This window comes from Apostichopus japonicus, chromosome 17, assembly GCF_037975245.1.
Source record: "Apostichopus japonicus isolate 1M-3 chromosome 17, ASM3797524v1, whole genome shotgun sequence".
NCBI lineage: Eukaryota > Metazoa > Echinodermata > Holothuroidea > Aspidochirotida > Stichopodidae > Apostichopus > Apostichopus japonicus.
Genome location: NC_092577.1, coordinates 705,553 through 720,658, shown reverse-complemented (window position 1 = coordinate 720,658; position 15,106 = coordinate 705,553). Strand labels below are relative to the sequence as shown.

The 15,106-nt window shown below is 38.9% G+C and overlaps 2 protein-coding genes across 2 annotated transcripts; one reads left to right on the top strand and one right to left on the bottom strand.

Moving 5' to 3' along the window:
• Positions 1-297: 297 nt before the first annotated feature.
• LOC139985248 (uncharacterized) lies at positions 298-3,785 on the bottom strand. The gene is made up of 3 exons (XM_071999524.1): positions 3,446-3,785; positions 2,867-3,033; positions 298-1,941 (listed from the first exon to the last, which is right to left on the bottom strand). The coding sequence occupies exons 1-3, from the start codon at positions 3,616-3,618 to the stop codon at positions 1,910-1,912; spliced, it is 372 nt and encodes a 123-aa protein (XP_071855625.1). The 5' UTR covers positions 3,619-3,785; the 3' UTR covers positions 298-1,909.
• Positions 3,786-12,142: 8,357 nt separating this feature from the next.
• LOC139984780 (uncharacterized) lies at positions 12,143-14,564 on the top strand. Its single transcript, XM_071998820.1, has 3 exons — positions 12,143-12,393; positions 12,914-13,077; positions 13,756-14,564. The coding sequence occupies exons 1-3, from the start codon at positions 12,224-12,226 to the stop codon at positions 13,893-13,895; spliced, it is 474 nt and encodes a 157-aa protein (XP_071854921.1). The 5' UTR covers positions 12,143-12,223; the 3' UTR covers positions 13,896-14,564.
• The last annotated feature ends 542 nt before the right edge of the window (positions 14,565-15,106 follow it).

Here is a 15,106-nt window from a genome sequence, read left to right as displayed (position 1 = left end):
TTTTTTTGCTATCTGTTTCCTTGTGTCTATTTTATTCTTGTACCAAATCTCTAACAACTTATAAGTATCTACAATTTAATTTAACGAATAATTAAAATAATATTTGAGGAAACAAATAGAACATAAACTACTGTTTTGTTTCACTACACTAAAACGTTACATAACAAGTAATCAACAAATTGTGTAAAGTAACCAAGGACAGCGCAGCGACTCGTATCGCCGATACCAAAGTTCCCTTCACACTCCAGTCCCCTCCCGTCCCTCCTGACCCTCCCGTCCCCTCCCTTCCTCTCCCGTCCCTCCCTACCCCTCCCGTCCCCTCTCGCACCATATATACACCTTTCTTCCGTAAAATGAATCAGCTGCATATATGGTATTTATAGTCACAACAACCTTAAATCAAATTGATGAAGGCTCTTGCCTCTCAAAACAAAGAAATTACTTTACCTTCGTGTATCAGGTGGGCGGAGCTTAGCAGAATTTACGTAATGCAACCAGGGCTGAGCTTAATGTATTGTAATTACCTGTTGCAGCATCTTAATAACTTATTGCACCACTTGCGTGATTTCATAGGATATTATAAATGGAAAAAACCCGATAGAAGTAATGAAGCCTATTGCAAAAACAATCCACTTTGTGAGCTGTTTTACGATCAAGGTATTTATCTCGATAAATATCAGGAAAGTAGGTTTTTATTAGCCTTCACATTCGAAAGCCAAAAAAAAATTAGTCAGAGGTATACAAGTTTATACTATCGTGGAATCTATGGATTTTGTTTAGTAACTTTCAAGCCTTCTATACAGGCATCCAACGTTGATAACTGTCTGCTGTTCTTTAGAGTTTGCTCACTCCCTATGTATGGCATCCAACATTGATAACTGTCTGCTGTTCTTTAAAGTTTGCTCACTTCCTATATATGTATGGCATCCAACGTTGATAACTGTCTGCTGTTTTTAGAGTTTGCTCACTCCCTATGGATGGCATCCAACGTTGATAACTGTCTGCTGTTCTTTAGAGTTTGCCCACTCCCTATGTATGGTATCCAACATTGATAACTGTCTGCTGTTCTTTAGAGTTTGCCCACTCCCTATGTATGGTATCCAACATTGATAACTGTCTGCTGTTCTTTAGAGTTTGCCCACTCCCTATGTATGGCATCCAACATTGATAACTGTCTGCTGTTCTTTAGAGTTTGCTTACTCCCTATGTATGGAATCCAACGTTGATAACTGTCTGCTGTTCTTTAAAGTTTGCTCACTCCCTATGTATGGAATCCAACATTGATAACTGTCTGCTGTTCTTTAGAGTTTGCCCACTTACTATGTATGGCATCCAACGTTGATAACTTTCTGCTGTTCTTTAAGGCTTGCTCACTCCCTATGTATGTATTTGATCAACGCCAATGTAGGAGGTGGGAGGCAGTCGGCAGTCGGCAGAATGCAGCTCTGTATTCGTTTTGGTCCACAAGGCTGTTGGGGATAAGGCACATCCATCCAGAGAGCGTCTGCAAAGTTCCTTGAAAACTATGCTATGGCGGGCCGTTTGAGAGTATCAATACATAACAATTTACATGTCAATTTCAATAGACATCTACCGGTTTAGTTTGACATATACCGATTAAAATGGACATATACCGATTTAAATCGATTGATGTCCATTTAAATCGATATAAGCAACTTAGAAAATGCCCAATTTGAAATAAATCGGTATATGTCAATTTAAACTGGCACAGGTCGATTTAAATGAACACATAGCGACTTCAATCGGTTCATGGTTATTAGTACTGATCTGGTATTAATGGCTCCCATACCTCTGTGTGTGCGTTTCTTAACCAGCTTGATGCTCTGCTGTATTAGAGGTCAATGTATTTCTCATGTCACACTGCAAGCTGTTGACGTCATTTCCGGATTTAAGTTCCTTTCAAATATCCCCAATTGTCACCTGTATGAAAAGAAGAGGGGTGAAGAAACAATAACATTAATAAGATCATATTTCATACAGGAGTAAATTAACCTTTTCAGATTATGGATGGATTTAGGAGCAAGGATTGGGTTGAATGTGACGATGGCGGAGGGTTTGAGGACCACCAGGAAACGTGTAAATGGGTATTGGTAGGGGTTCAGTGAAAGGGTGATGATGTGTGAATGTTAGTGTGGGCCGGATGTGGAGGGAGAGGGTGAGGGTGAGGGTGAGGGTGAGGGTGAGGGTGAGGGTGAGGGAGAGGGAGAGGGTGAGGGTGAGGGTGAGGGTGTGGGCCGGGTGTGGAGGGTGAGAGTGAGGGTGAGGGTGAGGGTGAGAGTGAGGGTGAGGGAGAGGGTGAGGGTGAGGGTGAGGGTGAGAGTGAGAGTGAGAGTGAGGGTGAGGGTGAGGGTGGGGTGGGGGTGAGGGTGAGGGAGAATGGGAGGGGTATATATGGGATCGATATCTCTTGTTGAGACAGATATTTACTCTGATAAGAGGAATCAATGACAAAAACAGACCATATTCATTTCTTCATTTTAAGTACTCCTATTACGGATATATTCAGCCCTATGATTGAATAACACAAACGTAATTTATATAAGTGATCCTTTGTACTAACCTTTAATTTCAGTCCATCTTTTGAGATTGTATGGAATAGACTTGTACTTACCATCAATATCAGATTGAATAGATTGAATAGATTGAACAGATTGAATAGATTGAATAGATTGAACAGATTGAACAGATTGAACAGATTGAACAGATTGAACAGATTGAATAGAACGTTTTGTAAACTTGTACTTACCATCAATATCAGATTGAATAGATTGAATAGATTGAACAGATTGAATAGATTGAACAGATTGAACAGATTGAATAGAACGTTTTGTAAACTTGTGCTTACCATCAATATCAGATTCAGCCAACATTTTGGAAAAGTCTTGAATTTCTTCGCTGGTGTAAGGCGCCACATGTACGTCTTTCTCATTCAAAACTCCATTGGTGTTGTTGTGTAGTTTGGCTAAAATGTTATCTGCAAAGCTGGACTCAAGGGATTCTTCCACGATAGATCTGAAAATAAGGGACATATTGTTATGGAAAGCAGATAACGAACTACGTTTCTCAGTAGAAACACAACAAGTGCATAGGCCCGTACGAACACATTGATAGATGAATAGATGGATAGATGGATATAAAAACAAAATAGATAGATAGATAGACAGATAGATAGATATATAGATAGATAGACAGACAGGCAGACAGACAGACAGACAGACAGACCGACCGACAGACAGACGGACGGACGGACGGACGGACGGAAGGACGGACGGACGGACGGACGGACGGACGGACGGACGGACGGACGGACGGACGGACGGACGGACGGACGGACGGACGGACGGACGGACGGACGGACGGACGGACGGACGGACGGATGGATGGATGGACAGATGGATAGATAAATTAAGAAAATGTCCCTTACCTTCCCTTTCTGCGATTTTTATTCCTCCGTGCGTTAGTTCTTATACAATTTGCTGTATATTTGCCCTGTCTGCTGTTGCAATGGTGTTTACTTCTACTAGGTCTTGCCTGTACTAAGCAAGTTATCACCACCATTGACACGAAGATAAGAAGCGCAAGTCTTAATCTACCCATATTCGATGTTGAGTCTTCTTGAATATTCTCCTGGACAGTTGGAAGTTGAGAGGCTTATTGAAGTTAGAATGAATGAACTTAATATGGACCAGGTATTTATAAAGACAGCAACAGCATACATAACGGTATAATTTAATCTTTCTCAACACGACCTAAAGTAAGACGATGACGTGGCCCTCATAATTCACAACATGCAAAAAAGTCCCTCATATAGCAACAGGAAATATATGTATATCTTGAGAATGGTATAAGTGTGTTTATAAGATATCACCCAGGAAATCCATAATAGCCTTATATACGTATTCAAATATAATATGTTTATAATTTATGAGCATAATGAACGACAGTGACATCCTGTAATTAGTCCTAGACTTGCCGTGGATGACGTGACCGTATTCTTCCTATTCCTATAAGTTGTCCTCCAATTGAGGGCATCCTTTTGTGATAAAAATTGTAGCTTTTGGCAAGATTTGGTCTTTCCCAGTACACTCCAGAACTCCCTTGAATATACTGACAATTCATTCAAAGAGTAAACTGGTACATTTGTTCATCTTAGCCCAGTCGAAGATCTAAACTCTCATCACCATTAGGTAAAATATGAGAAATTAAATACGGTACCATATATGCTGCTGCATCGCATGGTAGCTTAAAGATCTACTTATTGGCTACAATTATAGCACGCATATAGCTAGGAAAGTTTTGTGATTACGTAATCGACCTGCCACGGTCGTAAATCCATCCCAGGCTCTAAGATTAGCCTGCATAGCTTCTTAACACCATTAGGCACTTGGTGTAAACACTGTGTGGAAATATGTTCATGTCTACAGTGTAGTTAATCATACAACGTTCACACGAAGTCCCCCTTACAAGAAAAAATATGTGGCAGGCGTTGCAGACTAATTTGTAAAAAGAGGTCATTTTTCGACCAAGGCAGGTCGATTACGTAATCTCAAGACACTTTTCCATGATAGTGTGCTATAGTTGGGGTCTATACAGGAGACCTTTAATTGGTATAAGTTGACATTATAATGAGCAAAAACATCGACTGAATACAATTTTGACTTTAGCCTTCTCCGTCTACACAAGCATTTTTCACACTCCTCTGACAAACCCAAATGTTTGGAAGGTTATAACAATTCAGTAAGAGGGTGTAAAAATAGTAGATAAAATTGTTACAACTCTTCAGTGGCGGAGCTAGGGGTTTTGGTCAGGCAGGCGAGAATGGTCTGTAGGGGCGCTTTCGACACTATCTGATCGGAGCGCCACCATAGGTTGGCGCGGAGCGTACAGGATTTTTTTGAGTAAAGATACCCCCCTAGATCACCGGAAATGACCCTCTCCGGGCCTTGCTAATTTGCAGATAATGTGACAAATGTCAATAGGTAGATGGGAGCTCAATAAAAAAGTCAATAACCGCGAATAACTAAAAAGTGGTAAAAAGCTGAAAAGGGCGCCAGCAGTCCATTTGAGTCCGTCAGGGGGGGGGGGCATCCGCCCCCCTGACTGTATGGACGCTCCGCCACTGCAACTCTTGCATAGTATTGGATCATACCCATCGATGGATAAAGTCTCGCTGAATCTACAACATGCCCTAAGTACTGTTCCGTCATGTCTCGAATCTCAAGGGATTATGTATGGTGAAGACGGGAACGCAACGCCAGGCACACCCATACCACAACGGAGCTGCAAATGAGTACATTTAGGATATAGAACCTTGCAGGATTTATTCAACTATTAACATAGACAGCTTAACAAACTTCGCTAAGGCGGCCACATGCAGGTATCAAAGTGCAACAAGCCAAGTATGTAACTCTGATAACTTCAAGACAAAACTCACTCTAATTAGCTAGTCTTAATGGGGTTTTTACATACGCGTATGTTGATATTTCCGAAAGATTTCCAGGTATAGGCTCTGCAAAAGCAATTCCACGGGAATGTCAGACGTCGCAATTCCGACACGCGACCACTTCCTTATATCATGTCATTTGTTGTCTTTTCGGAAGAATCGCCAACGCGTCTAGCGCAATTAGAGAACTTTTCTGGAAACGAACCGGAAAATGAATGTTGTACTCATTGTTTTGACATTCACAGTAACGTTTCCATTAATTTACAGTTTTACGTTTTGGATGATTTCAAGCGTAATCTGTGTGTTTTTTGTCTGTGAAGAACTGTCTCCAGTCTGCGTGAAATGCTCTAAAACAATTGGTCCATAACTGAAATGGAAGATAACTGGAGCATAGAAATATCAAAAGGAAGTCAATTGTATTAATATCATCCTTTATGAGTACATATATAGGTCAGGTATTTGATATAAATCTAGCTCAGAATAAACTGAACCACCTGCCAAATTTGTAAACTTATCTTGTGGATTAGGCAATAGATGCACAGTGCAGACATATCCACCAATCGATCAATCGATCCGATAGTTCGACAAAACTTACCATCAAATAAATTTAACAACCACCGCATGACTTGACACGACGAAGATGTTTGTAAACGTACGAGTGCACAAGTTCATACCAAGATGAATGACAAATAGAAACAAGCAATTCTGCACCAATATATATATATATATATAAATATACCAATATATATATGAATATATATATATATATATATATATATATATATATATATATATATATATATATATTCATATATTTCTCACCGAATGCAACTGCGAGCAACCAGTATATTTTCATACGACTGACTTATCATGGGATATCATGATATTAGTTTTGCCTACCTATTTCATATGATTTCGTTAGGAAAATGCACCTTCTTTCAAGACCATCAAGTTTCTTTTCAAGGCAATTTAGTTTTTCATACGATCAATTTGTATCCAAGTCCACAACGACCTTGGTAACACACACTATCAAATATCTTTCATATTGCCAAATTAGCAAAGTATTCACCACCAATTAAGTAATTTGCATACCATTGGATTTATATCCCTGCGATGAAGTAAGAAAAATCTATCGTCATGTTACTTTTGCAGTCCATGAACTACATTTTGGAATGAAAAGTTATCGATGAAGAAACCATCAAGTTAGTTTGTATATACCATCAAAAATAAAGTCAAACCATCAGGTTGTCAATTTACACCACCAAGTTACATTTTCATACCATCAAATATACCAACATAAAATGATACAAACGGCGCCCCATATGTAGAACAAAGGCATCCTGTTCTATGTATTACAATTGACATATAAAATATAACCAAATATACCATTTTAATCTAAAAATGTGATATCGTTTTTTAACCTCCATTATATTCTGCTGTAATTCAAAGCATGTGTCCTTTGTAAACTATCGTAATCAGATACATATTGGATTTGTCAGAGAAATTCTCATTGAATCACTTTAGTTGTTTGTATTCTAAAGCACCTCCATGCTTTATAGACAGGGAGCCCAGAAGATGTATTTACTTAGTTGCTCAGACCAAGGTAGACGAGGATAAATCTAACTCAGAAGCACTAGTCACATCCAGTAGAACACTAAAACACAGACTACAGCATCTGTTTTATGTACGGGTCCACGACAGCAGTGTTGTGCAGATCAACGCTACCATACAGTATAGTACAGGCCTATCTACAGTGTATAGGTTTACGTACAGACGACAGCAACTGTTTCATGTACGGGGCCACTACAACAGTCTTGTACTGATCAACGCTACCTAAAAGCAGTAGTCCTATCTACAGTGTAGGTTTATGTATTTCATATCCGAAACCATGGACGTTATAATGAAGGTAAGGATGTTATCAAATTAAAGAGGAATCGATAAAACTAAATTCTTTGTCCCAGTGATTGAATCTGAATCAGGTCAAATATATTCATCCATCTGGTCGTGTACAAGTGATGTAGGCTGCTTTAATTTTGTTTCGCATCTTTCCGTTAGGTATATACTATCGTGCTTGTTATACGCATTCCACGATGTCATCTTCTATCTGCCTACATGCACTGATACATTATAGGCCAATCGAACCAAGTCTTTAGGGCATCGCTCCCTCCTGTGACTACAAGCAACAACATCTCATATCACAATAATTCTGAACACGCACTCATCATTTAACTAAAAAGTGTATACATTTTCTGCACCCGCTCCCCCCCCCCCCACCGTTCCTGTCCCTAGCCATCCCCCAAGGGTAGCTAGCACAATCGAAGTATAACGAATTGTTGTGAATATGTAAAATACGTAGTTGACATCATTGGAGAGGGAACAATCAGTGTGGACGGGTGTACCCAAAACATATTTGCATATCCGGTGGACGCGTCGGGTGTACCCGAAACAAAACTGATATATCCGTTCAAGCAGCTCCCTGGTTACCTACAGTGAATCAGACCAAACTTAGCATGGCGAAATATTCAAAACTTTAGCCGGCTGGGCGCTAGCAAGTTAACAAATCAAATTCACCAACAAATCGAAAGCATCTGTTTCACTTCAGAGTATAAAGGAAATAAAGGAAATAGAGTCCTAAACAGTCTCGTGAAGACGAGATGAACAGTGTCACATTCGTGTGAACGCTGATCCAATAACAAAGAAAGGAAATAGTGGGGAAGCGATCAAAGTCGTGCTGACGATTAGCAAATTCATGTCACAGATAGGAGATAGGAAGTATGTTAGTAATAGAGGAACGAATTACAGCAATAACCCTACGGGCTCTTGGATATCACCTGCAGTGGCTACTGGTGTGTAACGGGATAAATACCATTATTTCTAGCTCAAATACTAGCATTAACTCTAGCATTAACTCTGGCATCCCTGCATTCCGTGACATGTCATCACGTAAAGTGTCAGGAAATCACAGTCACAAAACCAGATAGCACAAAAAGCTGCTATTTGAATATAAAGATGAGTGATATATCTGACTATATAGTGTAATATGGAAATAATGTCCCTTTTGGCAGTCGTTATATGACTCTGACAGCGTTGTCGAATAATGGCAATGGTTACTCCATTACCATAAGCACTGAACATGTGAGACATGTGGCAATGAGTTATGGTACATCGTCTCTTTTGCTAAAACATGTAGTTTATTCCCTACTCCTTCCCTTAATCCTCTCTTTGTCCCTCTGCTGTTTATCTTCTACCTCTCCTCTTTCCCTGTTGGTTTCTTTCATTCTTCTCTCCATCCCTTGTCTATTAATCCCCTTACATCTATCTCTTTGTGTTCACCATGCTCATTTACCTGTCTGTATTCTGTGCATGTTTTTGTCCCTTCTGTTACACAGGCTCTCCAGTGGATGAGCAGTTTGCTAACAGTTTTATTTTAACGTAATTTTTCTAACACATATTATGAAAATAAAAATCAATCACATCAATTCTTTCCACAGCACCATCAAATTCACTTTCCCGATGTGACTGTTCGCAAGGAACAGGGTTCTCTCTCTACAGACTTATACACCAAGCCTACAGACACACACCAGTATCTCAATTCTTCAAGCTGCAATCCCCGTCACTGCAAGTCTGGAACTGCCTACAGTCAAGCACTTCGTCTTCGTAGCATTTACTCTAACAATTCCTCTTTGACTCGTCATACAGATGCTTTGGGAAATCACCTTCCTGCCAGGGACCATAGTGCCAGAAGGGTGCGTGAAGCCATTCAGAGACTCCGCTCCCTTTCCAGATCATCTACTTTGGCAGTGAAGAACAAAAAGGGACGAGATTGCGACAACAAGCTGCCCCTGGTTGTTACTTTCCACCCAAATCCTCCTCCTCTTCAGCACAACCACAACATTCTCACTTCAGATAGACTCCAACGAGCCGTCCCTGAAAACCCCATATTCGCCTACAGACGACCCCGTAACTTACGAGACCTTCTTGTGCGTGCTGCTGTTCCACCTCTAACTTCTAATCCTACACCCATTCAGCATGGTACTTTCAAATGTGATCGTACTTCGAGATGCATCATCTGCAGCCACAACATTGTTGAATCCAATTCCATCACCAGCCACAGCATGCAGCTCACACACAAGACTAACTTGCACAACCACCAATGTAATATATATCTGATATCTTGTAGAGTTTGCGGCATCCATTATGTTTGCGAAACCAAAACCACCCTCAAGTAGCGATTCTATGGTCACAGATCCAGAGTCAACACCATGAAGACTGAGACCCCAGTTGGAGAAAACCTTAAACTTCCCAACCATACCATTAACGACATGTCCCTACAGGGGATTGAATCCTTAGGTAGCCATCCTGACCTAGTACGAATCAGCAGAGAGAGGCTGTGGATGCAACGCATTCGCACCATTCAACCTCATGGGCTCAACATTCCAGAAGGACATGATTAACTTTTCTTCTGCTTCCCCCTGCTTCTCCCCTTGTCCCACCCCCCCCCCCCATCTCTCCTCTTCTCATAGCTCTCTTCCACCTTTTTTTCTCCACACCTTTCTGTCTTTGTCCTTCCCCAGTTTATTCCCTACCCTCTTCCCTTAATCCTCTCATTGTCCCTCCACTGTTTATCGCCTAACTATCCTCTTCCCCTGTTGGTTTCTTTCTTCTCTCCATCCCTTGTCAACTAATCCCTTTACATCTGTCTCTTTGTGTTCACCATGCTCATTAACCTGTCTGTATTCTGTGCGTGTTTTTGTCCCTTCTGTTACTGTTACTTGTCATTTAGCCTTTGAAGAAGATCCTGCTAGGATCGAAACGTCAGGCCAACTTACTTTTACACACATATTAGAAAAGTTGACAAAGGGGGTTTTCAAACATTTTATTACTTATCCTTATTCAGTATCGCCAAAATATGATAGAAACTCAATTAATGGGCAGTAGGGAATCGCTGTCCCACACAAATAACAAGATACTGCATCTGTTTCCTAAGAGCTACATTTAGGTACCCCGAAAAAGGTGCATTCAGCGAGTAATTGTAGTATAACCAGTCGAGAAACAGACGAACAACGATATTCGTCTAGAATGAATTGACACAATTTTATTCCCTGGTTCCTATGAAAATGTCACGGAAATACCTTACATGACAAGTTTGCATTAAATTCATTTGACTGTATATTCATGTTTTTCTATTTTCTATACGAAAGAATCCTTGTAAAATATTTTCCTAAAATCTTTAGTTATATCTAAATACAAAGGACCCACCACAAGTGATCCAAGAGCGATGGAGATTGACTTGAATTTTCAGTTATCTAGAACATTGACCTTTTAGTTCATCAGCAATTAACGGAAACAGGTCCTCGCTAGTTCAGAAATTGTTTTGAACATAATATGATAAACTAAGCACATTGTCTGGCAAACATAACCACTTAATTGCTATAACTATTGGTGCCACGAAACCTGTGAAGGACATCCGCTCTTGAAGAATATGTGAAAAAAGTTCAATAACGCGTAAAGATAGAACACGAAGAGCGTGTCAGTAGCCTAATAGTTGACAAAAATTAATTACCAGATCTTTTTCGTTCTCTGCAACTACAGTACTTTTAGGAAATACCCTAACAATTCTGCTCCCTCTGTCCCCTCCTCCACCCCTTCTCTCGCTCCTGCTCTCCTCTTCCAACCCCTCTTCTACACCCTCCTACTCTCCTCCTACTCTTCAGAAGTTTGACGGGAGTTTTTATACAAATAACCACGTATGGTATGACAAACGCGGGGTTTCCCCGACGTCACACTTGGAATCGTGTTGGGAAAGTTCGGCTCGAAAATTAAAGCGCTAAGTGAAACTTGAATTTTAAATATAGACTATAATATAAATAAAGACGGAAACAATTAACTGTTCCAAACTGATGATCATGCTGAACTCTGATTGGAGAGGAAATAAAATCTTGGAAAATAAGTACTGCCTTATTCTAGTCAAACTAAAAAATCGAAATAATAAGACGAAACGTGGAGATTGAGAGATTGCTAAATCACCCCGTCCCCCACCCTCCCCCACCACTCATAAATGTTTTACATTTTCACGGATAATGGAAAATATTCTCGACAAACGTCATGATTTAGCGATAAACCGAAAGCAAGACTTCACTAGTAAGTCAACAGATGCTCTGTCAAGATCCCCCCTCCCATGGCCCACACAACATGATGATACCCAATAAGCATTTCACATTTATCTTAATGTGAGCACGTAATTGTTATTATCGGCCGGAACGGGACCCATTGACGACCAATTGGGACAGGGCTATAAGCGCTTAGCTACAATGTTCCTTTACAATAAATTGAAATTAATCTGTTGAGTATAATATATTTCAGGTATGGTAAAATCTCTCATCAGACGGTCGACAGTTCTATATTTAAAAGTGAAGTCAGGAAGAGGGAGGCAGTTTAAATGATCTGTCAGCGCTCAGTCAAGGCCAAGGTTCAAACAAGTAATCGAATATTATCTTTTCCTGATTACTATAATGTCATTTCCAAGTATCAGATAAATATAGTCATATGACGCATATTCAAAAAGGAACAGGGTATAGCAACGTCGGAGATGCCATGACGTAAAACGAATGTAATGTGTTAAAATCCTTCTTGTTTGAAATAATAAAGGAAATTGTATCCTATATAAGCTCCTGTTCTGTTCTGTTCCAACCATTATCATTCTCATCAAACGTCCACTCTATTGCTCAGCTCTGCTCATCAAACAAGAACCTGATAACGATGGAATCGTTCCTCTCTCAGACTCTTTTACTGCTCTTAGGTCTTACTTCGGTGGTACTAGGGTGTGGCCCGCAAAGCCAGTCTACAGATAAGAAGAGTAATCCTAGTAAGGGATTTCTTGGAGCTAATGATGTACGTCAGGCATCGCACTACAAGAGCAAATCTAAAAGGTAACTTATTTCTTTGTTTTCTTTCCGCATGTTATAACAATGTGGCTTATATCACCCGATAGTTCCAGCATGTGTGGGTGGTATCTTTGTTACCCTTTGTTTACTACTAGTACTAGTACACTGAATTGCTCTTCAGATCCAAAACACATCTATGAATTGCTTGATAAATTACCCATTAGACCTCGTCTGGATGCAAAGTTGTTTTTACCTCAGGAATTCTTGGTAGGCCTGGTAAAATTGCCAACAGCTAAGTAAAACGCTTATGCTGGTTAAGATTTACATTCAGCGTACCATATTTCCCTATTTTATTCTCCCCCATCTATCTATATATTGTTATATTGTTGTTTTTTATATATATATATATATATATATATATATAATAATAATAATATATATATATATATATATATATATATTTATATATATATATATATATATATATATATATATATATATATATATATATATATATATATTTATGTATATAAATTATTTATTTACTGTGTCCACTTATTTCCAGATCTTTGTTCGATCACCATGAAGGAATGACACCAGAAGAAGACTTCCTCAGATTCGATATAAATGAAGATGGTTTTATAGATGCGTGTGAATGGACAATGGTGCAATTCAACAACAATAGTGTCAGAGAATTTATAAGGCTTCTAGATCAAGCAGATTTGGATGGTAAGATAATATCTTCAATTACTACATTTTTATTTTGTATATGTGTGTGTGAGTGTATGTTTTTTCGTTTGTGTGTGTAAAGGGATCAGAGAGTTAGCTCAAATGTATCAACCACTTAAATTGATTCTTTAATATTAAAAATACCTTTCAAGACGAGCATAATTCTCCATAATTGTTGTCGTTAGAGTACACTTAGAGCCACTTTGTTGTAGGGACATATACCAAGTGTATATTATGAATAACATGCAAACATCAAAGAAGGTTTCCTGTGATGAGGGTCGACGTCTTAGCAATGTACCATTTTTGAAATTAGTGATTAATGAAAGTAACAGCGAATTCCTCGCCAATCCAAATGACCATTTCCATTTCCTTCACTACTTAGTCAACATTATACTCTTAACCTCAACCTACACTGTAGTTAACATTTTCAGGCTAAACACACACACACATACACAATCGCAATAATTGTGCTGACTGGATTTTGACATTTTTTTGGTTTCTTAATTACTGGACTGAAATGTTTAGTCTTCCCAAATGACATTTGTCCTGTTGTAATTAGTAACTACTTGTATTAATGATCACTATATTTAGTTACGTTCTTAGATGTGTCGTTTATTTTAACTAGTTATCATAATTATTTGAAATTGACGATTTTTGTATTCTTTTCCTTCTTTCTAGATAATGAGCTTTTGTCTTTAGACGAGTTCATATTCTTCGAATCAACAACAAATGAGAAGAAAGAAACAGCGACAAGGATAGCAAGAAAACTAAGAGAGTTTATTCCATCTGTGAATGAAATTAAAGAGACTGTTGAATAAAGACTCTCAGTAATGCATAGCCAACATCGGCATCCTTGCACACCGATTTGATGCCTTAACCAGTTGAGATGGAAGGTCATTTTGGTGGTGAAGCGCTTTACATCTTTGCCACAGATGTTTGTCTGACGTTTTTAACTTTCGTTTCTAGGCAACAACAGTTTTGGGCATGCCTGCAGTTAACAGTACCAGGCCCGAGTGTGCCTGTCGGCTAATCACGTGACAATACTAATCGAAAGCTGTTTAAAATAACTATAAGCTTCATGATGTCTTCCTGTCAAATACTAAATGCGGCTGTTTACGTGACATTATTTTACAGGAGAATAGTGAAACTGTAGCAAGAAAGAATAGTATGCATGATTTGAGTTTTTCAATATTTCATCAATTATTTATTTCATTTATATTGTTAGTGATCCAATATAGAAATGTTTTGTTGGTATATATTTCAGCTAATGGAATTCATTTATTAGATCTTTTTTATCTTTGTTCTATTGGTAACCATGTGAGTGAGTAAAAAGCTCCTTTATTTTATTTTATTACTCAGGTTCTTTAGTTAAAGTTCATTGACGTTAATATTCTCGATTCAAATATCACTTTTATAACCACATGTTGTATCACGTATTGTCAATATAGTATTGTTTTTAAACATAAAACAATCAAACTGAAATAGAAGTATTTCTTTTTCTTGAAAATCGTCTTTTGTGTTAGAGAAGGATTTATCGGTAAGGAGAATGGGTTGGTTGGGTTAGGGAGGGGGGTTAAGCAAAGTTAGATTTGTAAAGTTTAGAAATAATTTAAAAAATCGTATACATGACCCCTTATAAGGACCAGGATAGCTATCTCACTCCAATCCTTTCCCTACTACAACCGGAATCCACCTCCCACGTCTTCCCTGCATCTTCCCTGTGTCATTCCTGCATCTTCCCTGCATCTTCCCTGCATCTTCCCTGCATCTTCCCTGCATCTCAAGTATACATTCTCTGCTCCTTCCCTGCGTATTCCCCTCTTCTTCAATGCCTCTTCCAATTAGTATTCAATATTCATTCTCGCCTCTGTTGTGTCGAATAAGATATTGCAGTCTCCTACTTGAATTTTGAACGAGATGATCGACACAAGACGTTTGAAAAAACAAATAACATATCCATTGTCATGGTTAGTCTACTTTGCACCATCTTACATAATTTTGTACTAAAAGCCTTGGAATTCAAAGTTAA